Here is a 25,472-nt window from a genome sequence, read left to right as displayed (position 1 = left end):
GTTGAAAGCTTTAGGTACTTTGGTTGTGATGTGGCTGCAGTTGGTGGAATGGAGTGCGAGGTATTGCACAGAGTCAATCAAGGAAGCTAGGTTTTGGGTGCTCTGAGCAGAGAAAAGAACAACAAGAGTATGAGTATGGATGTTAAGAGGGGACTGTATGAGAGTGTGATTGTGCTGACTGCATTGTATGGTGCAGAGACTTGGAGCCTGAACGCAGATTTGAGAATAAAATTCAATGTTTTTGAGATGAAGAAGTGTTTGAGGAGTATGTTAGGAGTGACGAGATTGGATAGATTGAGAAATGAAATTGTGAGGGACAGAACTTGAGTAATAGTGGAACTGAGCAAGGGTGTGGATAAGAGAGTACTCGGTTGGTTTGGACACATGGAGAGGATGGATGAAGAGCAAATGTTGAAGAGGATCTACAGAGCAGAAGTCAATGGAAGGAGACCAAGAGGAAGGTCGCGATTGACGTGGATGGATAGTGTTATGAGTGCACTGCAGGAAAGAGGTCTAAATCTAGTGGAAGTTAGAGCTCTTGTTGGTGATAGGAATGAGTGGAGAGGTGTTGTGAAAGGGTAGTGGGATGTTTGGACGTGTTCTATGATGCGGTGGGGGTAAACCAGCGTTGTGTCACCCTGACCTGAGCGACATGGCCGCTTTCTGTTGTCCCGTTTCATCTGGAGGGACGAAAGCGTGACCGACTTGGGTGCCGAGGTGCTTAACTTGTTTGGGTGTTTGGACATTTTGGGTTGGCCAGGGTTAAATGTTTCCCTTTTTCTTTTCTTTGTTTTTGTGTATGTGTTTGTCTTGCTGTTGGTCACCCCTCCCGAGGGATATGACCAGGGTAGATAGATAGAAAATATTTGTTCGAACCAAAAAGATTTAGTAACAATGATTATGAAAGACAACGTATAACATTGTCTTTTTCAATCATTCACCGATGTACATTCGTGGCAACTTCATGATCACCATAACGGAACTATTAAAACGGAGATGTGGTTTCAGTCGGGCCTCCTGGAGTAGACGCATGTCTTAGGTCTACCCACAATACAGATAGAAACTTGGGACTGGGACATTTACTTTGAACCATAAAACAGTGTAAATTTAATCAAAAGTGTCTGTCCAACAAACATTTTTTATGCTAAAAAGCTTTGCCCGGGCGTCTTTTTTCGGTGCAAGACATATATATATATTTTTTTTTTGTCAACTTGGTCTTAAATTTAAATTCAAAAGGCTTTCAAAAAGTCTAAGTAAGTCTTGAGTTTAACTTGCCTTAAGTTGTAGGAACCCTGGACCTAAATGGAATTGATTCATACGTTTATGCATCCATTCATTATCTGCATTGCTTATCCTCAGTAGGGTCTCGGGGGTGTTGGAGCCCATCCCAGGAATCTTTGTTCAGTGGGCATTGGACACCCTCAACTGGTTTCCAGCTAATCACAGAGACAGACAACTCACTCGCTCATTCACACCTAGGGACAATTTGGACCGGCCAATAAACCTGACATGCATGTTTTTAGGAATATGGGAGGAAACCAGAGTGCCCGGAGGAAACCCAGGCAAGCACGGGGAGAACAAACTCCACACTCCTGGCAGCTGGTTTTGAACCCATGACCTCAAAACTGTGCCGCAGATGTGCTGACCACTCAGCCGCCGTGCTGCCTATATTTATGCATTTTGTTATTTATTTATTTTGTTGTGTATTTTGTTCGTCACTGATCGACCAATTGGTAAAAAGCTCAGGCAACCGGGCCGCCTTCTCGTTCAAATAACATTTTATCGTGACAAAATACACGACGAAAAACACAACATAATAAATACGGAAACAAATGAATGACAAGATGAATGGAAAAAAAAAAATCATAAACATGAATAAATGGCCTTGTTGTCATATATTTAGTTCATAACAGCTCATAAGAGTGAATTTTTTCAACTTTTTTGTCGTTAAAATAGACATTCCTAAAAAGCATTGATGCGAAAAACAAATATATATGTTTTTTTGCATGCATTTAAAGTCTAAATCGGGTTGGTGGGGACCCTAACACAAGAGGAGGGTTAAAACATACAACCTGATCAAAAATGTTTTGTCACAGTTGCCATGACGCCCAATTGGCCCCGCCCGTGTGGCACCAGCTGCAACTCATTGACAGATTGTCTTTCCGTCTATTTAAGCTCAGTGTTCTGACTCTTCCTTTGTCAGTCTGTCAACAAACTTCTGCCCCGCAAGACGTGGGTTTCAACTCGATCCTGTTCCCGTTGGTATTTCCTGCCTGGTATTGTTACCGTTTATTTTGTCCTGTTTAATATCGGTTTCCAGTTTCGTTCCCGTCTAGTTTGTCTTGTTTAATTTCAATATCCTTTTTCGATATCAATCCTGTCTGTCCCGTCCTATCCGGTATCGACCCCATCTGTCCAATAGTTATTACACAGTGGTTAGCGCGTGTGCGGCACATTTCTGAGGTCATGAGATTGAACATTCCTGTGTGGAGTTTGCATGTTCTCCCTGTGCTTGCGTGGGTATCCTCCCACATCCCCAGAACATGTCAGGTCGATTGGCCGGTCCAAATTGTCCTTAGGTGTGAATGAGCGAGTGAGTTGTCTGTCTCTGTGATTAGCTGTCCCCTGCCCACTGCTTGGAGATGCTGGGGGTGGGCTCCAGCACCCCCGCGACCCTACTGAGGATAAGCGGTGCAGATAATGGATGGATGGATGAATGGTTCAATTATACATTAATTTCTACGTATGGCAAGATCGGTCCGCCATGACATGAGAGAATAAAAATGTTTTTATTTGAATAGTGCCAACTGATCCAGAGCGGGTTATACCTTGACCATTTTTTCCTTCTCTTTTGTTTACCTCTTCTGTTAGACACAAGTCTTTGTGATAAGAATCCTTGCAACAAGAAAACCACCACATGTTCGGATGAAAACAACGGAGATTTCCACTGCGAATGTTTAAAAGGTTACATTATCTACAGTCAGACAGATTGCGTTGGTAAGTGCAGGGTAAAGCGGGAAGGGTCTTTCTCACTATGAATCTCATCCCACTTCGATGGCCGGGCCATTCTACTTGGGTGCCCATTATGTTTCTCTTTATCTTTCTGTATTTCCATTTCTTTCTCTCTTTATTTTTCAGTTTCTCTCTTTCTCCCCTTCTTTCTCTTTGTGTCATGATTACTGATGTGAATCACCTATGCCCGCTCCTGTCCCTATTTAAACCCACTCCTGTCTGTCGCCTTTTGTCAGTCCGTCTGCAAACCTCAGTGAACACTAGGCAAGCCGTTTTCGACCTTGACTCCCGCCTTTTTTTGCTTCTGTCTGTTTCCTGGCTTCGACCCGTATTTTGATCCTGACCACATCTCAGATTCAGATTCAGATTTACTTTATTGTCATTCGTGTACACGTGTATACAGAACGAAATGTCGATACATCTGACCCGCACAGTTTCCTTGAGCGTCAGCCGGGACAGATAAGATGAACCATGTCTTCGTCAGAATTTTAGCGCAGCAGTTCGTCATCTCGCGGTTCGATGCCACTTCCAGTTGTTAAATGGTCCAGTTTATTGTCCAGAGAGCGAACGTTGGAGAGGAAAATGGATGGGAGAGGCGTTTTGAAGGGTTTAGCCTTTAGCTTAGCTGTTAGCCCGGCCCGACAACCTCGCTTCCTCGTCCGGTCACGCCGCTGTCTTGCCACTCTGCTTCGCTGCTTTGTAGGCCGCTGGGTCTTGTTGACGTAGCAGTCCGTGGCTAATAAACACTCCCGAGTGGTCGTAGCACCGAGCGCTTGATGTCTGGATGATCGCATATCCAGCCAAAAAAACTGCGATCGTATATTAATCTGCAGTTTGAGCCGACTTTGTGCACCGTCAAAACTGAGTCGAAGACTGGGTCTTATGGCCGAAGTGTAAAAAACTGTAGCGAGTCGATGTAGCCGCAGCCGAACTCCTGGCTTTCAACCCGTTTTTTTCCGTTCCCGACACCGCCATCGCTCGCCACGGAAGTCCCACTCCCGCGATCAGAGCGACCTGCTTCCTGCGACCAGCGATCACCGGATCGTGGGCGCGACCCTTTCCCTTTCTTCTAACAAAACTTGTGAGAAACGTCACGCAAGTGGGTCCTGTCTCCGTTCTGGTCCTGACACTTTGTCTTTCCCTGTGTGTATTGTTTTTGCACCTTTTCTCTCCCTTTTTCTGCCTGTCTTTCTATTTCACTTTCTCTTTCTACCTTTTCCTTTAATATATATTTTTCTCTCTATATATATTTCTCTTTACCCTTTTATCTCTCACACATCTTTTTGCTTGTTCTTCTTCTCTTCCCCTCTCTGATTCTCTCCATATTCCTCTATGTATCTCTCTGTTTCTCTCACTTCTTTTGTCTTTCTATCTTTTTCTCTCTTTCTCTATATTTCTCCTTTTCTATATTTCAATTATCTATACATATCTTTCTTTCTCCCCACCCCTCTCTCTTTTTGTCGTTCACCATTTCTCTCACTCCATCTTTCTCTCTCTCACTCTTTTTCCCTCCCACCTATTTTATATGTATAAATATTTATATATATTTTTTAATTGATATTTTTAAATGAATATAATCTCAATTTCAATCAAAATGATTGGCAATTACTATTGCCCAGCCTACTGTGTCAAATTTCCCAGTTTTGCTTCAGTCTTCTCTTCATTTTATTCTTTATGATTGTTATTTCTGTTTTCAGCGTGTCCAAGTGGTCAGACACCCAACGGAACTCAGGGTTGTAAGGAGTAAGTGCTTTTGTTTTACTGAAATACACATTTTCTTTCCTTTTATGTGTTGTGCGTTTGAAGCAGGGGTGGGCAAAGGTCGGTCTGTGGGCCACATACGGCCCGTCACCCTTTTTAATCCGGCGCGCTTAACGGGAAATGTAAAAGATATAATGATAATAAAGTGTCACACTAATAACATAACTCCCTTTTTTTTTAGAACAATGAAAGCCGCACTAGCTGCACAAGTGCCTGAGTCAGTCAACCAATCATATTGCAGATAACAAAACAAACAGCATCCCTGCCTAACTCAATAACTTGACTTAGACGCATTTTTCTTTTGAGTTTTTTATCCCACTGGTGTTGAAAATTATTTGGGCAGTTATGTTACTAGAGCGACAAAATTGTAAGAAAAATTGCCACTCTTATCCCTAGTCTCCCTTCATCTAAATCCCGCCTCATAAAATAAAAATCACAAGCCATTTTTCTATACTTTTTTTTCCTCATGTTTTTTAATATTTTCATCAAGATATCATTGAATTGTACTCCAAAAACAAACTTACGAGCTCAATAAGTTGCTGGGGGTGTCGGAACCCGTACAAACGGAGGACCCAGACGCGTAACGCTTTCACACAAGCTTTATTTTACGGGAATGGGGCAGTCATGCGCGTGAACACAAACGCCAGGTGGAAGAAGTGAGACAGAGAAGTCAGAGGTAGATTAGATCGAGGCCGGACAGAACAGGTTGGATCGATACAGGACACAGGGGGTAGATATCAGATGGGACAGACGGGATCGATACCGGATTCTGGAGCAAGATACTGGACAGACGAGACAAACTGGATCGATACCGGATAGTGAAGACTTGAGCAAGATACCGGACAAGGTGAGACCAACGGGATCGATACTGGATACTAGAGAATGGAACAAGATACCGGACAGGACGAAACAGGCGGGATCTATATCGGATACAGGAGGCTGTAGCAAGATACCGGGCAGGAGGAGACAGACGAGATCGATATCAGACACTGGGGACTGGAGCAAGATACCGGACAGGAGGAGACAGACAGGATCGATGCCGGACACTGGAGACGGGAGCAAGATACCGGACAGGACGAGACCGACGGGATTGATACTGGAGACTGGAGCAAGATACCAGACAGGACGAGACAGGCGGGATCAATATCGGATATGGGAGACTGGAGCAAGATACCGGGCAGGATGAGACAGGCGAGATCGATATCAGATCCTGGAGACTGGAGCAAGATATCGGACAGGAGGAGACAGACAGGATCGATACCGGACACTGGAGAAGGGAGCAAGATACTGGACAGGAGTAGACAGATGGGGACGATACCGGACACTGGAGCAAGATACCGGACAGGAAGAGACCGACAGGATCGATACTGGAGACTGGATCAAGATACCAGACAGGACGAGACAGGTGGGATCGATACCGGATACTGAAGACTGGAGCAAGATACCGAACAGGACGAGACCAATGGGATTGATAGTGGAGACTGGAGCAAGATACCAGACAGGACGAGACAGGCGGGATCGATATAGAATATGAGAGACTGGAGCAAGATACCGGGCAGGATGAGACGAACTAGATCGATATCAGACACTGGAGACGGGAGCAAGATACAGGACAGGACGAGACAGACGGGGTCGATACCGGACACTGGAGCAAGATACCGGACAGGACGAGACATGCGGGATCGATACAGCATACTGGATACACGAGCAGGATACCGGACAGAGTCAAAACCCACGTATTGCGGGTGCAGAGGTTTGTTGACGGACTGACAAAGGGTGAGTGAGAGCACTGAGTTTAAATAGGAGGGTAGCCAATCAGGCAACGAGCTGTAGCTGGCACCAAACGGGTGGGTCCAAGTGAGGGCAATGGGCAACCGTGACAGAAGGAGTGGCTGGATAGTGCCCACCTGTCCCTAATTTGTCCCCACATCTTTATTGTACCAGATCTACATATTGTTTGGTTGGTCATTTTTCTTTATTACATTTAATTTATTTATTCTCAATTTTTCTATCCTAACGAGGCCTTCGACTCAAAATGTTTTCCGTGCCCTAATTTCCAGCCTTTTCTCCTTTTTAGTTGTCCATTTGGTTACTCGGGATTCAATTGCAATGAATGTGAGTAAAACCAGCTTCACTCTATATATACATTTTATTAATTTTTAGGATTATTGATTTTTTTTTTTTTTTCTTCTTGTTGTCATTGTTAGCATGGAAGCTTGCCTTGGTGATTGTTGGCTCGGTGTTAGGGGGATTGCTGCTCATCACTCTCATCGTTCTCATTGTGGTATTGATCAAGTAAGTTCATAGATCTTAGCTATTATTAGTGTTTTTTGGCAGTGTTTCCCAATTTTTTGGGAGCAAAGGCACACTTTCCATTGAGGCACACCGTCTGTCGAAAATTATGAATTGTGATTAATTCCAGGCACTTGTTTCATGTTATTATTAAAGGTTTGATTATCATTAGAATTTAGAAATCGGATTCGAATTGTCTTTACCGTCATTAATAACAATGTAATGAACACTTTTTGCAAGGAGATTGGACATGGTACTCCAGGGTAAACCTGTTATAACAGCTTTAAAGAGAAAAGTAGAATAAAAGAATGTCAGTGTCACGACCTGAACGGAATCAGGACCCAATTGCGTAATGTTTACCACAAGTTTTATTGAAAGAAAGGAAGGGCTGCGCCCACGATCCGGTGATCCCTGGACGCGAGAGGCAAGTCGCTCTCGTACAGGAGACAGGAGAGCAACAACGTGGTCGGGGTCAGAAACAGGCCGTAAGCTGGGACAGGAGAGCAAACGTGGTCGGGATCAACACTGGTCGTAGCCGGAGACAGATTGGAGCAAAAACGGGACAGGTGAAAGTCAGGTTCACAGACGGACTGACAAAAGGGGACGGATAGGAGTGGGTTTAAATCAGGACAGGGAGCCAATCGGAGTCTGAAGCAGTTGGCGCCAAAGGAAGCGGGCACAGGTGAGTCACATCAGTAATCATGACAGCCTCATTAAACATAATTATTTTTTATGTTTCTCTGTTCAACCTCATGAGCAGATATTATTTATTAAAAGAAAAAAATATTAATCTTCTGCCACCTACTGATATGGATAAATATTACAATGGAAGAAAGCAAAGATACCGGACAATGGCATGCTTTTTTGCAATGAAAAATACTAGCACAGGGGTTGAAAAACAGTGGTTTAGTCTTAACCAATGTTCCCTGTAATTTCCCAGGGGTCTGAGCATTCACTGGTCGGTGAGCAACGCTTGAAACAACAATGAGCAACAGCAATCCCAAGTGTGGCAACTAAATCATGATCAAACATGTCCAAAACTTGACATCTTGTTACATTTTGCTGCGTTTCCGGCAATGCAAAAAAAAAAAATCACTTTTAAATGAATTGACTAATGTACTATTGCAAAGGTTGTGTTGCCTACAAACGTCGTTTGTTTTTACAATTCTTTCACAAGATTTCCATTTTACTTTATTTTTTTCCTGGTATCTTTTGTCGCATAATACTAACATTTTGGGGGGCTTATTTAGTCGGTTGCACGATACAAAACTGTATTTAATCACATTTTTTAGTGGAAGTACAATGTTGGCAACAAGATTCACTTGATATAATTGGAAATTATTTCAATGCAACACAACTTTTTCTTCTTTTTCCTTTTTTTCTACTTTTTTTTTATTCCTTTAAAAAAAATCTCATTGTGTTTATTTTTTCCGAGCTGTTACTTTTTTCTTTTTGTTCTCTATTTACATTTTTCCTACATTTCTTTCTTTTCTTTTTTTTCTGGCTTTTTTCTAAATGTTAAAGCTATAATATTATATAAACTCTCTTTTGGCAGAATTACTCAAATAAAAGCACCTATTTTGGTTTTAATCTACTTCGTGGAAGCTGCAGCCCTGCTAACGCAGCCATGCCTCCCCGGCGGACTGAAACTCCCACTCTGTAGGCGTGGTTTATTATTCGTCACAGAAAACAGGAAAAGGAACACACACACGAGCGCGACTTCACAATAAAAGGAAAAACGTATAGACATCTCATCTCATTAGCTGCACCGCTTATTCTCAGTAGGGTCGCGGGTGTGCTGGAGCCCATTCCAGCAATCAGTGGGCAGGGGAGACCCTGAACTGGTTGCCAGACAATCGCAGGGCACACGGGGACAGACAACTCGCTCGCTCAGTCCACCTAGGGACAATTTGGACCGGCCAATCCACCTGAAATGCATGTCTTTGGAGTGTGGGAGGAAACCATCGTGCCCAGAGGAAACCCACGCAAGCACAGGGAGGACATACAAACTCCGCACAGGAAGTCCGCTAGCTGGATTTGAACCCACACAGGAGGTTCCCAAGACCTTAGAACTGTGCCGCACACGCGCTAACCACTGCAACGCCGTGCTGCCCACGTATAGACATGAAAAATGAAATTAGACTGATGTTTTAAACGTGACTATATGTGTGTGTGTGTGAGAGAGATTGTTTTTATATTTAGGAATATGAAAACAGGTTAATTCCATTGCATTGAATTCTGAGAAAAGCACATATCTCAAAACAGCCAACTTTACATTTCCCTCCTGTTGTGAATTTCGAAGAACTTTAAGAAGAGAACATCACATTGTTAATTTCATGGCGAGGCAAAAACCTTCAAAACGGAAAAAACTTCCTCTCCTCCAAGGAATGTCTTTTTCTGGAAAAACAGAGGATAAAACAAAAACAAACAAACAAAAAATTGGACAACTAAAACGAGCAACAACAAAAAGTAGGCTTATTTTTAGTGCGGTTCATTCTTTTCAAAAGTGAAGACAAATCTCCAGTTAAGCAATCGTTAACTATAAAGTCATTGATGGAGACCACGAGAATTAAAATAAACAGAATGAAAAGAACCCCAAAATCCTTTTCGAAACTAGCATCACTAGTTAGGCAAGAGATTAGAATACGATTGCATGGTGCCAATTTATCCAAAATTGTATGCATAAACAAACCTTCAAAACCCTTTTTTATTAAGAAAAATATTCAATTTTAAATCCTAGCAAATATGACAACCGGCATCGATAAAATGTGTGGATGTCTTACTATAAGAATAAAAACAAAATCAAAAGCATTATTAAAATATCGCCTGTTACCATGATTGCTCCTTCATTAAGTTTGAGACCTAATGTCGAAACGCATCAGAAAAACCTTTGAGTGATAAGATGTATTTTCTTGTAAATGTAAATACCTTGTCATAATACGTTTATTACATGATCTGATTCATGTGAAAAGACCTTTTTTTCTTCTCTTCTATCATCTCAATTGTCAAAAGTTTTTGACCTAGCATTTGAACCAAGTATTTGTTAAACAGAGAATAAACAAAAATGTCAAAGAATTAATCAATTAATCAGTGCTATTTTTGATTAACCCAGTAACTATGTTTATAGTTGTGGGGTCCGATGTGTAAGTATATGAGACTTGTGGAATATCTGGCTATTATCAATGAAATTGTGTGATATGTGAGAGCTGATACCAATGTAATAAAGCAGTCTTTAAAGTCTAAAGATTTCAACAAAACGGTAGCAGAAACTGAACCAATCTCCTTTCTTCTCTCTGTTTTTGGAGTCTTACTTTGGTACTTTTACGACCACCATTGTGGAGTCCGATGCCTATCCTCTCGGGAGGATAGAGTAGGACATTCTTGGCGGCTTTGATACTGTTTTTCATGAGCATGGCCACCCTCATGGAAGCCGTCCACGTCTTTAGTGGGGGGGTCACGGCGTTGCAGATGGCACGTTCGTCAATGTGGTCCGGCAGAGGAAGCTAGACAAGCGGGCCATCCACGCAGTGGTCTGTGTTGAGCTTGTAGATGAGGTCTAACAGCTCTTCCTCGCTAATGTCAGTGCGCTTGAGGATGGTTTCGCTGGAAATTTCGACGTCAGCCGCCAATCGGGGCTTGTTGAGGACGTACGAGTGGCTGGCCGGGTTTTCACTGACTAGAATCTAACTGAGGTGAGGCCGTTGGTGTCCGGCCATCATCCATTTGTCCACATTAGACCGCGCCTCTTTTCGGATCTGGCGAGCTAGCTTCTTCCCTGAGATGACAACGGCCCCTTGCCTTAAGGCGGACGTGTGTAGGAGACACAGCTGATGGCGAGAGTGCTGGCACACTTCCATGAGAGTCCTGACCGCTGCCCTTGTGAAGAAAAGTTTGAAGCTCCCTGGGCTGGCAGAACTACGTCATCTGATCAGCAGGGGTCACTGTCTCCTGTGTGGATGAGAGAAACAGAAATAAATAGATAGAATGGAGATTTAAGAGAAAGATACAGATAGAAAGAGATATGGATAGAGAGACTTAAACATTTTTTTTTAAATAGTTAATGCTAAGCATATTTTATTCCCCCCTGTTGAGACACTTCCTGTGGCTCAATTTAACTCAAAAAGAACAACTAATTCATTTATATAGATTTGTATATTTTCCTAAATTATCTTTATATTTATTATAAGTGAAGGCAAAATCCCCACTATAAGTTGCCATATCCATTTTGAGCATTATATCCCAAAACTCCAACTCGAAAATAAACTATATTTTTTAAATTGTTAGTTCTAAATCTCAAATTTGGCTTTTTTACTAATTCGTCACTGAATCAGTTTAGCCATTATCCTTGTCAGAATCATTCACCCTGATTTGAGTGAGTGTTTTCTCTTTTGTGGATTGGTCATCGAAAAATTCTGTATGCACTTTTTATTTCCATTTTCTTTTGATTTTTAATGTGTTATCTTGCTGTTGGCCATCCCCCTCGAGACAGAAGACCAGGGTAGATTGTTAAATCATCAACTGAGCCCAATAAAACACTTTTATTGTTATGATTCACTCTTTGTTTTGCCTTTTGTAAAAATCATAACCGATGTATTATCTTTTCAGTAAGTAAATTTGTTCAAAATAACAGTATTTTGCAAAGAAAGCAGGTAATTCACGCTCAAAGTGAATGAGTTTGCCAAAAATGAAAAATACCATCCAAAAATGTTTTCACTGTGGGCGATACTCTAATGGTGTATGGTTATTCTAATTGATTATTGTTAATCAATTTGACAAACATTTTAATTGTGTTATATTATAGCATTTCTTTTGTGTAATATTTTTCTATCCGTCCAAACTTCATAATTTGAATTTCAAAAAACAGTTATATGGAGAGCTTATTCAGAAGACAATTTTTCATCAATTGCGGACAAAACTAAGTTTTAACTCTTTTACTGAATGTCTCAAAAATTCCCCCCTGCTGAGTCAAAACCTCAGTTCAATTTTTATGAATACAAGTGAAATAAGATGGCATTTATAATTTTGCAAGATAAATTTATCAATCTTCCTCGTGTACATATACACTTTGTATTAACAAGACTATATAACTTCAAGCAGACGTGTTTCAGTCTTTGGTTTGCGTATTCCACATTACATTCACCATTTGAATGTTGCTTTTTGCCCATCAAAAGTACTTTTTCAAAATGTGTCCATGTCAAACAAGAAATGACTTTATGGTCTTTTTTGTCAGTTCCACTGACAACGAGTCCAGGTATCTCCTGTTAGCTGTCTGAAAAGCAGCTGGGGTGTGCTCCATCACCCCCGTGACCTCGTTGTTGATAAGCGCAGCTGGGATGTGCTCCATCACCCCCGTGGCCACGCTGTTGATAAGCGGCGTTGACAATGGATGAATGATGTCTTTGTTAATATTTCTCAACTGTGTTCCCCATGACGGCAAATAACATTTCGTCCATGCCCTCTTTTTGACAGGTTGATATGCCCTTTGGAGAGTGCATTGACTTTCAAAAAATAAGTCTTTTGTGGAATTCAGTGGCACTTAGAGTCTCATTAATTTTATCGTGCTTACGTATTGGGATGTTTTAGTAAATTATCCGGATTATTTAATGTCCTAAATTTTTTTCGAAATTTAAGTACCGTATTTTCCGCACTATAAGGCGCACCGTGTTATAAGGCGCACCTTCAATGAATGATATATTTTAAAATATTTCCATACATAAGGCGCACCGCATTATAAGGCGGTATAAGTGCATGCTGGTTTAAGATCAGGTAATTGTGCATTTTTGTAATTGTAATCCTGTGCAGTCCTTCGAGACATTTTTGTGATTAAGGACTATATAAATAAATGTGACTTGACTTGGCTACAGTAGAGGATGTAGTTACGTTATGCAGCCATTAGATGGTGCAGCGCTAAAGGGAATGTCAACAAAACAGTCAGATAGGTCAGTCAAACTTTATTAATAGATAACAAACAAGCTTTTCACTCCCAAAATGAATAAATAGCTATTTTATTATTTTCTCTGAGGTAAAGCATTTTCGTGACACATCTTTAACATCTTTGAACAACAGCAAGGCATAACATTTTACTTTTCCTCCATTTAGTCAACACGCAAAAAACCGTCCGATACTGTTATGGTAAATTTAAACGTTAGTGCAATCGCAATATAGTGACACTCGTAATGTGCAAAAACAACAAGTGCAAAACAATTACAATAAAGCAATAACATAATAACTGTAAAATGTAAAACGTAAACACACACCAAGTAGGACCACCTCTGAATTCTTTAATGTTAAGTTACCGTGCCAGCGCTGTTGCCTTCATTCGAATAGTTATTGTACTGACACTTCTACTTGCTCTTTGTTCAACAATCCACTGTTCAAGTGTGTCCTCTAACTGTGGCCATCTCGCTTTATTGCCACGGAAACTTTGTTTAGTCTTCCTTACTTGGCGCAGCTTATCCTCCACTTCCTCACCATCGATTCATTAATGTTGAACTCTCTCGCTGCTGCTCTATTCCCGTGTTCTACTGCGTGACTGATCGCCTTGCGTTGTAAGCGTGTCTCTTAATAGGAGCCATTTCAGGGTCTTTATACAAACGCACAAATAAAAGAGAATCGTTGTTTAATATTTGCCAGTACGCACTTCTTCTTCTACGCGAAAAATGGAGTCGGTGGCTGCTTCTCTTAGTTGCGAGACCTTGCAATTCAATATTGATCCATATATAAGGCGCACCGGATTATAAGGCGCATAGTCAGTTTTTTTTTTTCAAAAAACAGATTTTATGTGCGTCTTATAGTGCGGAAAATACGGTACTAGTAGACATTATCTTAGTTTAATCAATTTCTATAAATAATAAATTATATCCGTCATTTTTAATTCCTATAATCCTTTCCAGGATCGATCAATCTGTTTCTCATTGTCTTATAAATAATGTTCTTTTCCATAGACACTGTTTCCTTTTAACTTAACCAAACCATAAGTCTGCATTTGTTACACATTTATTAATCATTTGTCAATCGTAACACTCATTCTAAAAAAATCAGTGTGGAATCAATTGTCCTCCCAGAGGATCTAGTCCTTTCGGCTAAACTCATCAAAATTCCAAACCCTCACACTATCTAATCATCAAAAAAATCTCAAAAAATGGCAAATCGAACTTTCCAATTGTCTTTTCCTCTCTCTCTATAATCATAATCAATCTCTTGTTATTGATTCAATATAAAGCAATGCATACATGTTACTTATGAATTATCTTGTTGATTCGTATTTATATTATATTATTATCATAATCTTTATTCTGTTCAATAGTCTTTGTTCTACGCAATAGTCTTTGTTCTACGCAATAGTCTTTGTTTTATGCAATAGTCTTTGTTTTATGCAGCCCTTCGAGATCCCTTGTGATTAAGGCTATACAAATTAACATGATCTGGCTTGACTATAATACTTGTGTTTTTCTTTTTCCTTTATTTTCTTTTTAAAAGAAACATTTCATTCAGTGACTGAAATAGCTTCAGCTACGTTATTAATGATTTCTAGTCTCGAATTTTCTTTTCTGTGTTAATTTGTCGTCATTTTCAAACTTCTTTCTAAATTTTGATTATTTGAAACGATTCATATCACCTGCTCTTTTGTGTGCATTATTTTATTGAGAGTAATCTATTATTGAATATGAGAAAAAACTTAAGGAAATAAAATTTATACACATTACGCCTCTTTTGAATTTGTCCATTTATAACGAACAAGAAGATGGACACTAAAATTATGGACGGTTTCCAGTCATCTTCTTTGCTTTACTCGTCCTTGTTTTATTAGTAGCAAAACTACACGTCTTAAAAGTTCTTACCCTTTTGCTATTCGCATATTCAACGAGAAATGATTAGTCTTGTTATGTACATATTCCTTCTTTTTAAACTATTCTGTATAATTATCTTGTATTATACACTCAGTGTTTTCATTTGCCCATATACCTGTGTCCTAGACGCATTTATGCTGGGGACGCAACTTTTTTTTCCTTTAGATTGTCATTATCATTTAATTTATTTTCAACAAAGATTTACTGCACTACAAACTTTTCATCGTTATTTTGGTTTTGCGGTATGAGTTTTTATTTTTCTGCACGCCGATCTTGGCTAACGAGATATTTTCGCTTCGAGATTACGTCATTGTTGGTGGTAATTGTTGTCGAGCGAAGGTTAAGTCAGTTTTTTTTATTAGACAAACGGCTTTTTTGGCTCAATTCATTAAAGAGAGCCTGATTTCAAACGGCTCATTTGCTTTGATGATTGATATTACGAATTATGTTGTACAAAGAAGTTAAGGAAAGAAGGAAGTATAAGTAGAAAATGGAAAAAGACAAGCCTGTCGCCATTCCCCATTACGATCAACAATTTGATGCAGAAAATAAATTAATAATTTGATGATCAAAACTGAATGAATACGCAGATATCTACTATATTTGTCACTGATTCACAAGCTTTATAACACTAAACTTGGTATCACTAAATTTTGGGGTCGCATAGATCTCTGCCTAGACCCATAAATCTCCTAGCAAGCTAGTTCACGGAATTCAAAATCCCTTAGGGGCAAAATGAACTTCGTACACTACAATATCTCTATTAATCTATTCTTTTACATCTATCACATTATCATTATTGAAAGTTCAGTTTTAAAATTATTTCAATGGCGTCTTAGAGTTGCAGTGCAGTGTGTATACACACAGACTAGGAAGTTTTGTTTTTTCTGAGCTGGTGTCAACGCATCCTTGAATGCTAACCTCTGTGTTGCTATCCGCCATTTTGTTTTTCCTTCGAGATTGCCATGTGGTTTTTTTTTGCAATCCCCAACAATTGTCTCAGATAAAACACTCCACGCGAGTTTCGGCACCAATTGTCAAAGCCATAATATTATATAAATTCTCTGTTGGCAGAATTACTCAAATAAAAGCAGCTTTTTTGGTTTTAATCTATTTTGTGGAAGCTGCTGCCCTGCTAACGCAGCCATGCCTCCCCGGCGGACTGAAACTCCCACTCTGTAGGCGTGGTTTATTATTCGTCACAGAAAACAGGAAAAGGAACACACACACGAGCGCGACTTCACAATAAAAGGAAAAACGTATAGACATGAAAAATGAAATTAGACTGATGTTTCAAACGTGACTATATGTGTGTGTGTGTGTGTGTGTGTGTGAGAGAGATTGTTTTGATATTTAGGAATATGAAAACAGGTTAATTCCATTGCATTGAATTCTGAGATAAGCACATATCTCAAAACTTTACACCAATTTTTTTCCTTCTTTTTTCTAAATTTTTCCTTCTTTTTTTCTCTTCTTTTTGTTTCTTTTTTTCCTCAGCTTTTCACTACTTTTTCATTTTGATATTTTTTTTCTTTTTTGTTCTATTCCCCCCTCCCTTCAAGTCATTTGTGCATCATTTTACATAATATTTGGTCATGTTGGGATTAAAGAAGCAAAAATAACCCGAAGAGACGTTTAGGACCCGAAAGAGCCGGTTCCTTCTAGTGAGCAGAGCCAAAGAAGCCGGTTCTCGACAAACTCTACTAACTTTACTCAACTTCGTTCTACTTCGACTCAACTTAAAAATACCGCATTTAGGACACACCGTCAGGGGAACCCGTGTATTTTTACCTTCATGCACTGTAACTTTGACTTCTTCTTAATTAGCAATTTCGAGCCCTGATTTTTGTGCGCCGGCTAGATTTTCTTGTGCGCTGAGAATGTGCAGGCAGTGCGCAATTCCACACGCGCGCAGCTTAGAGGGAACACTGGTCTTAACAGTTTCATTTTAATCTCAGATCCCCAAAGAAGACCTCCAAGAAGAAGCAGAAGAACACCGAAGGGATGACATATTCCGACAAGGCTCTCCTGGTTACAAGCTTGCCCGCCAATCCGCAGGAGCCTCTGGTTAAAGTCGAGCCCACCATGGGCGTCAAACCCTTCCCCCCTGGTGGGGTGCCCCGGATCCCGAGGGCCACAGCTGCCAGCTCCTGGGACAGCGGCACCCAACTGGAAATGACACCGAGCACCAGCCGCCAAAGCCAGGCACCCCGGGAGACAAGGGTGAGTGTCATAGGCCGGAGGTCGGCAATTTTATCCGTACCACGGACCGGTTCATTTCCTGACGTTATTTTCATGGCTCGTTCCAAGGGCGGCACTAAAAATACTATTTCTAAAATAATATCTATGATTATAAAAACATATCAAATTTGTAGTCATGTGAAGCATTTTGATGCCCTCACACTAAAATCACATTCATTCCTTTTCCGAACCGCTTATCCTCAGTGTTGGGTTCATTACTGAAAAAGAGTTATTACAGTTAATAGTTACTTCATCCTAAAATTATTTGCGTGACCCCCCCAGATTACTGACACCGAAAAGTAGCGCGTTTCTCTGAAAGTAACGTTACAAATTAGCGTATGTATTCACATTGTCAGGAACAGAACGGAAACAGGACCCACTCGCGTAACGTTACCACAAGTTTTATTGAAGGAAGGAAAGGGTTGCGCTCACGATCCGGCAATTGCTGCACGCAGGGAGCAGGCCGCTCTGAATGCGGAAGTGGGAAACGGAAAAAAACGGTCAGTAGCCGGCGGGATAGAGAGCAAAAACGGGGTCAGGATCGGAAACGAGTCGAAAGCCAGGACAGGAGAGTAGACGTGGTCGAGATCAAAACAGGTCGTCATTCGGGACGGGAGAGCAGACGTGGTCGAGATCAAAACAGATTGTAGCGGGAGACGAACAGGAGCAAAAAACAAGACAGGCGAAAAAGGGCTTGCACGCACGACACCGTGACAAGCCGAGCGGGTCGGGCGCTTGGCGCGGAGGCTGCTGTTAGCTACACGGCCCTGGATGGCTCCGGCTGACGGACGGGCGGCCGCGGGGGAAAGGGGTAGCTGGGGGGACCTGTGGGGTTAGGGGCGGGGTGGTGAAGCGGAAGCCGCACCGAAACCGCGCGCCGGGAAACGAGCGTGCCGTGCTAGGGTCGTCGGCCGAGGGGGATTCCCCAGTTACGGGGGTCCTGCGGACGTCCACCGCCTTTTGCCCGCCTGTCGTCGTGCCGCGCTACTGGGGTCGTCGGACGAGCGGGCTCCCCCCAGTTACGGGGGTAGCCCGATCACTCCCGCCGCCTTTTCTCGCGTGGCGCCGTGTGACGCCGCGTCCGCCGAACTCGCTCTGTCGCGTGGCCCGGGAGTGACCCCCGCCGCGCCCCCCGGTCCCATCCAGTCGGCCGCCTTATCCCGGAAAAAAAAACGCAAAAAGTGAAAATCTGCCCCTTCAAAAAATAAATAAATAAATGAATAATTGTTTTTTATTTTTTCTATTTTTTTTTTTATTAACCGTTACAGACCACGAAGCTCTGAAGCCGCGAACCGCAAAGTAGCGAGGTCCCACTGTAAATCATAATCACTAAGCGCCTCTTGAAGAAAATGCAAACCCTGCACAAGGAGGAGGATTCTGGAATTGACACTGGGACCCCTGAACTGTGAGAAAGACGTGCTAATAGCAGCATCTGAAATAACGTCTGCCCGGACGCCCGGGGTGTGCATTTTTTACGTCAGGCGTTCAACTTACAAAACGTCTCCGCCCGGGTGGCCGACAACTTTTTCAAGGGAAAAAAAAAAGATTTTTTTTTCAAATCAAACGTTTGCTTTATTTGTAAATCTTCGTTCGGTTTGGGAATTTCGATCCGTTTTCGCAATTTGCATACTCGGCAGCCAATCAGAAGCCTGCATCGAATAACTTCCTGCTGCCGGACTTTCCCGAGCGTTATAAGATCATTTTCCACAGTAGGCGCACAGAGAACACAAGAAGTTAGGAATCAAGCCAAAACCTCAGCCCCTGAAGAAAGATTCAAAAGAAGCGAACAAAATTGATGATGCTACATAAAGTAAACGTGCATTAAAAGCATGGTGGAAAGAGGAGTTCACGTGGCTTGTAGCAGACGACGCAACTTAAACATTGCATGAATGAAGATGAGGAAATACAGGGACATACTGATGGCAGAAGGAAAACAGCCATGTTGTATACATGCAATGAATGTTATAAGTAGATTTATAATAAACTTCATTTGAAAGTGTTGTTCTGTTATATATTCTGATTATCACTCCTTAATTCTTTGCAACAATGTTTTTTTTTGCGATGAGTCGTCTTATTGTGTTTCAAGTTGTGAAAAATGGGGTAGGCAACTTTTGTGTTTCAGACACCGATATGTGTTATGTGAAAAGTAATATTAGTTTTTTTCTGGGCACAAATCGATGTAAGATACATTCTTTGGTGTAATCCATCTGTCGTCAGGCTTGTATTGAACCGATTTTGTGCGTTCGGCAGGACCAGAGCCATGAAACTGGAAGTCCACAAATTATACAGTAGACCCAAACGCGTAATGTTTTCTCACAATTTTATTGAAAGAAAGTGGAAGGGCAGCGCCCGCGATCCGATGCTCGCTGGACGCAGGAAGCAAGTCGCTCTCGTACTCAGATTGTGATCCTAATACGGAAATGGATCTTCTGTAGCGATCAATGGCGGTGTCGGGGATGGAAAAACAGGCCGATAGCCGGGACAGAGAGAGCAAAAGCGTGGTCTGGGTCGGAAATGAGTCGTAAGCCAGGACGGGAGAGTAGATGGAGTCGGGATCAAAAACGGGTTATAATGAAACAGGATATCAAAAATAAACGGGACAAAAATAAACGAAAACAAAACTGGAAACCGAAATTAAACAGGACAAAATAAACAGGGACAATACCGGCCAGGAAATATCAACAGGAAACAGGACAGAGTTGAAACCCACGTCTTGCGGGGCAGAAGTTCGTTGACAGAATGACAAAGGAAAAATGAGAGCACTGAGCTTAAATAGACAGAAAGCCAATATATCAATGAGCATCAGCTGGTGCCACACGGGCGGGACCAATTGGGCGCCATGGCAACCGTGACATAAAACCTACTGATTAAAGAGGATAGGGAGCCAGAGGCTGATGAGATCGATATCAATTGCCCGAGTTAATATCGGACAGATGGGGTCGAATCCGGACAGGGCAGGTCAGACAGGATTTATAATGAAACAGGATATCAAAAATAAAGAGGACATAAATAGACGGAAACAAAACTGGAAACCGAAATTAAACAGGACAAAATAAACAGGAACAATACCGGACAGGGAATACCTACAAGAAACAGGACAGAGTTGAAACCCAAGTCTTGCGGGGCAGAAGTTCGTAGACGGACTGTCGAAGAAAAAATAAGAGCACTGAGCTTAAATCGACAGAAAGCCAACCTAACAATGAGCCGCAGCTGGTGCCACACGGGCGGGGCCAATTGGGCGCAATAGCAACCGTGACAAAACATTTTTGATCAGGTTGTATTTTTTTAACCCTCTTGTGTTGGGGTCCCTGCCGACCTGATTTGGATTGTAAATCCATGCAAAAAACATGTATTTATTTTTCACATCATTGATTTTTGTCCATTTCGACGACAAAAAATGTTGTCGTAAGGCTGGGACATGAGAGGAGACATGGTCGGGATCAATACAGGTCGTAGCCGGAGACAAACGGGAACAAAAACAGGACAGGCCTGACAGTTGCTGACCCCCGACAAAAAAATTAACGAGCAAATTCCTCACGTCTTGTCCTTGCAGTGGCTCAAAGACAACCCGGCAGACGCCAACGGGAGCCCGTACTCGCGTCCTCGCAACCAGATCAACCCCTACGCCCCAACTCGGCCCTTGAGCAACCCTTATTCGGATTCTCGACCCCTGACCAACCCGTACGCCCGGAGCCAAGGCCACAGCAACCCCAACTTCTCGCCTGACAACGAGAGACCCTTCAACTATTGAGGAGTCATTAGAAACGACGAGCGGAAGCACAAAAACTGCTTGGGGATTTTGTTGCAGTGAGGTTCAAGTTTGGTGATGCACAAATCAACCTACATTGTTTTCATTATTTGATTGGCCGAGCAATTAAACATTATTTAATCTACAGAATTGTCTTACCTAAAGCCCTACGTTGTAATATTTGACCACTAGATGGCGATAGATGGTAAATGGTCTGCATTTCTATAGCGCTTTTCAAGTCAATGAAGACCTCCCAAAGCGCTTTACAATGTGCTTCATACTTACCCATTCACACACACACACTCACACCAATAGGGAGTCAGCCTCCCAACGTTTTGAGGATAATCAAGATGCTAAATGCTAAATGGATTGCATTTCTATAGCGCTTTTCAAGTCAATGAAGAGCTCCCAAAGCACTTTACAATGTGCTTCATACTTACCAATTCACACACACACTCACACACCAATGGGGAGTCAGCCTCCAAACGTTTTGAGGATAATCAAGATGCTAAATTGTCTGCATTTATATAGCGCTTTTCAAGTCAAAGAAGACCTCCCAAAGCACTTTACAATGTGCTTCATACTTACCCATTCACACACACACACACTCACACACCAATAGGGAGTCCGCCTCCAAACGTTTTGAGGATAATCAAGATGGTAAATGGTCTGCATTTCTATAGCGCTTTTCAAGTCAAAGAAGACCTCCCAAAGCACTTTACAATGTGCTTCACACTTACCCATTCACACACACACACACACTCACACACCAATAGGGAGTCAGCCTCCAAACGTTTTGAGGATAATCAAGATGCTAAATGGTAAATGGACTGAATTTCTATAGCGCTTTTCAAGTCAATAAAGACCTCCCGAAACGCTTTACAATGTGCTTCACACTTACCCATTCACACACACACTCACACACCAATGGGGAGTCAGACTCCAAACGTTTTGAGGATAATGAAGATGGTAAATGGTCTGCATTTCTTTAGCGCTTTTCAAGTCAATGAAGACCTCCCAAAGCGCTTTACAATGTGCTTCATACTTACCCATTCACACACACACTCACACACCAATGGGGAGTCCGCCTCCAAACGTTTTGAGGATAATCAAGATGGTAAATGGTCTGCATTTCTATAGCGCTTTTCAAGTCAATGAAGAGCTCCCAAAGTGCTTTACTATGTGCTTAACTCTTACCCATTCACACACACACACACACTCACACACTAATAGGGAGTCAGCCTCCAAACGTTTTGAGGATAATCAAGATGCTAAATGGTAAATGGACTGCATTTCTATAGCGCTTTCCAAGTCAAAGAAGACCTCCCAAAGCACTTTACAATGTGCTTCACACTTACCCATTCACACACACACACTCACACCAATAGGGAGTCAGCCTCCAAACGTTTTGAGGATAATCAAGATGCTAAATGGTAAATGGACTGCATTTCTATAGCGCTTTCCAAGTCAATGAAGAGCTCCCAAAGCACTTTACAATGTGCTTCATACTTACCCATTCACACACACACCAATGGGGAGTCAGCCTCCAAACGATTTGAGGATAATCAAGATGCTAAATAGTAAATGGACTGCATTTCTATAGCGCTTTCCAAATCAATGAAGACCTCCCAAAGCGCTTTACAATGTGCTTCATACTTACCCGTTCACACACACACTCACACACTAATAGGGAGTCAGCCTCCAAACGTTTTGAGGATAATCAAGATGCTAAATGGTAAATGGACTGCATTTCTATAGCGCTTTTCAAGTCAATAAAGACCTCCCAAAACGCTTTACAATGTGCTTCACACTTACCCATTCACACACACACACTCACACACCAATAAGGAGTCAGCCTCCAAACGTTTTGAGGATAATCAAGATGCTAAATGGTAAATGGTCTGCATTTATATAGCTCTTTTCAAGTCAATGAAGACTTCCCAAAGCGCTTTACAATGTGCTTCACACTTACCCATTCACACACTTTAGATCACAGGTGTCAAACAGGCAGCCCACGGGCCAGATCAGGCCCACTAATGGTTTAAATCCGGCCCGCGAGACAACAGTGAGAGAAGCGCAAGAGGAAAATGAGCTGTAGTATTTTCACCGAATGTCACCAAAGCCAGTTGACACTTGCAAAAGAATTGTGCTAGTATTTCTCCATTTCTTTGACTCACTTCTTTATTACTTATTCCTCCCTCTTTTTCTTTCTCCTGTTCACTCTCTCTTTCTCTCTCTTTTTCTCTATTTCTCTCTCACTCTCTAACTTTTTCTTTTTCTCTGTCTTGCTCTCTTTCTATTTTCTCTCTCTCATTTGCCCTTTAATTCTCTTTCTTTCGTTTTTCTTTCTTTCATTTTTCGACCTCTCTATCTCTCTCTCTCCCTTACCTCACTTTGTCTCTTTTTCTCCTGCTCACTCTTTTTCTTTCTGTCGTTTCACTTCTCTTGTTCTTTTTATCTTTCTCTTTTTTCACTTTCTTTTTCTCTATATTCATTTCCCCCTTCTTCTCCATTCACATCTCGATTCTGCTCTCTCCTTCTCTCACTGTTACTCTGTCTCCCCAGTTCTCCCTATCTGTTTATCGCTCTCTCTTTTTCTCCCTCTCTTTCTGTCTTTTTCTCCCACTCTATTTCTCTTAAACTTACTAGTCTGGCCCCCGTAAGATTTTTTTATCGCATTTGTGGCCCCCGGCTAAAACCAGTCTGACACCCCTGCTCTAGATTGTCTAATGTAAACAAAAAACAGTGGCCCTGTGCACAGCGTAGCAGCAAGATGCCAGACAAGCACGGTGCCGACAACTAGGTATGGTTTCCGCTATGTAAAACAGCTATGCATATTTATAAAAAATAACATTGCTGTGATAGTATTTGTACCCATAACTCCGATCAATGTTTTCTTAAAGGTTTTTACAGTACCACGAGGAGGCACTAAATATGACACACTGTCCCTTTAACACAACGCCAGAAAGACCTCAAGTTGATTTTGAAACTCTTGTCACAAAGGATCTTCCATGTTTTTGTGTTTAAGGTTTGTACTTTAAAGAATTTCTTACTGTATTCACATTCAAACCTGAGTAATAATCCCCTTTTTTTCCTCATACCTATTTTGTTATTTAAGAATGTTGTCTTTAGTTTATCAGTGTGTCATTTGTCGTTCGTCAACTTTAATTCCCTTATTCTATTAAAGAATGTTTCTTCTTTTTCTCTTCTGACTCAAGTGACATGGGGATCGTACTATAAATCATGCAACAGCACTGATGGACTCTATGGGTAAAAAAACAATACGTGTCATGAACAGGATCAGGACCCAAACGCGTGACGTTACTCACACAAGCCTTTTATTTCATGGGAAATGGGAAGTCATGCACGTTAGGCAGCAGTCTGGCGTGAAATGATAGGAAGCCAGAGGCTGACGAGATCGATACCAATTGCCCGAGTTGATATCTGTCAGATGGGGCGATACAGGGCAGGACAGACAGGATATATAATGAAACAGGATATAAAAAATAGACGGAAACGAAACTGGAAACCGAAATTAAACAGGACAAAATAAACAGGAACAATACCGGACAGGAAATACCAACAGGAACAGAGTTGAAACCCACGTCTCGCGGGGCAGAGGTTTGTTGACGGACTGACAAAGGAAAAATAAGAGCACTGAGCTTAAATAGACAGAAAGCCAATCTATCAATGAGCCGCAGCTGGTGCCACGCGGGCGGGGCCAATTGGGCGCCATGGCAACAGTGACATAAAACTTACTGATTAAGGAGGATGGGAGCCAGAGGCTGACGAGATCGATACCAATTGCCCGAGTTGATATTGGACAGATGGGGTCGATACCGGACAGGGCGGGACAGACCGGATTTATAATGAAACAGGATATAAAAAATAAACAGGACAAAAATAGACGGAAACAAAACTGGAAACCGAAATTAAACAGGAACAGTACCGGACAGGAAATACCAACAGGAAACAGGACCAAGTTGAAACCCACGTCTTGCGGGGCAGAGGTTTGTTGACAGACTGACAAAGGAGAAATAAGAGCACTGAGCTTAAATCGACAGAAGGCCAATCTATCAATGAGCCGCAGCTGGTTCCACACGGGCGGGGCCAATTGGGCGCCATGGCAACCGCGACATAAAACCTACTGATTAAGGAGGATAGGGAGCCAGAGGCTGACGAGATCGATACCAATTGCCCGAGTTGATATCGGACAGATGGGGTCGATACCGGACAGGACAGGACAGAGAGGATTTATAATGAAACAGGATATAAAAAATAAACAGGACATAAATAGACGGAAACAAAACTGGAAACCGAAATTTAACAGGAACAATACCGGACAGGAAACGGGACCGAGTCGAAACCCACATCTTGCGGGGCAGATGTTCGTTGACGGACTGACAAAGGAAAATTAAGAGCACTGAGCTTAAATAGACAGAAAGCCAATCTGTCAATGAGCCGCAGCTGGTGCCACATGGGCGCCATGGCAACCGTGACAAAACATTTTTGATCAGGTTGTATTTTTTAACCCTCTTGTGTTGGGGTCCCCGCCGACCTGATTAGGA

The 25,472-nt window shown here is 41.9% G+C and overlaps 1 protein-coding gene across 1 annotated transcript in view; it reads left to right on the top strand.

Moving 5' to 3' along the window:
- muc13b (mucin 13b, cell surface associated) overlaps nucleotides 1-24,108 on the top strand; it is a 29,903-nt gene extending 5,795 nt beyond the window's left edge. The window contains exons 7-12 of the mRNA XM_088323846.1: nucleotides 2,872-2,997; nucleotides 4,710-4,755; nucleotides 6,851-6,888; nucleotides 6,981-7,068; nucleotides 16,874-17,138; nucleotides 20,710-24,108. Of these exons, the coding sequence (XP_088179972.1) occupies nucleotides 2,872-2,997; nucleotides 4,710-4,755; nucleotides 6,851-6,888; nucleotides 6,981-7,068; nucleotides 16,874-17,138; nucleotides 20,710-20,907 (761 nt within the window). The 3' untranslated portion in view covers nucleotides 20,908-24,108. The remainder of the gene's footprint in view (nucleotides 1-2,871; nucleotides 2,998-4,709; nucleotides 4,756-6,850; nucleotides 6,889-6,980; nucleotides 7,069-16,873; nucleotides 17,139-20,709) is intronic.
- The last annotated feature ends 1,364 nt before the right edge of the window (nucleotides 24,109-25,472 follow it).

This window comes from Urocampus carinirostris, chromosome 19, assembly GCF_059441175.1.
Source record: "Urocampus carinirostris isolate Australia breed hairy pipefish chromosome 19, RoL_Ucar_1.0, whole genome shotgun sequence".
Classification (NCBI taxonomy): Eukaryota; Metazoa; Chordata; class Actinopteri; order Syngnathiformes; family Syngnathidae; genus Urocampus; species Urocampus carinirostris.
Note: the sequence above shows the minus strand (reverse complement) of the source record. Positions and strands in the feature narration are given on the sequence as shown.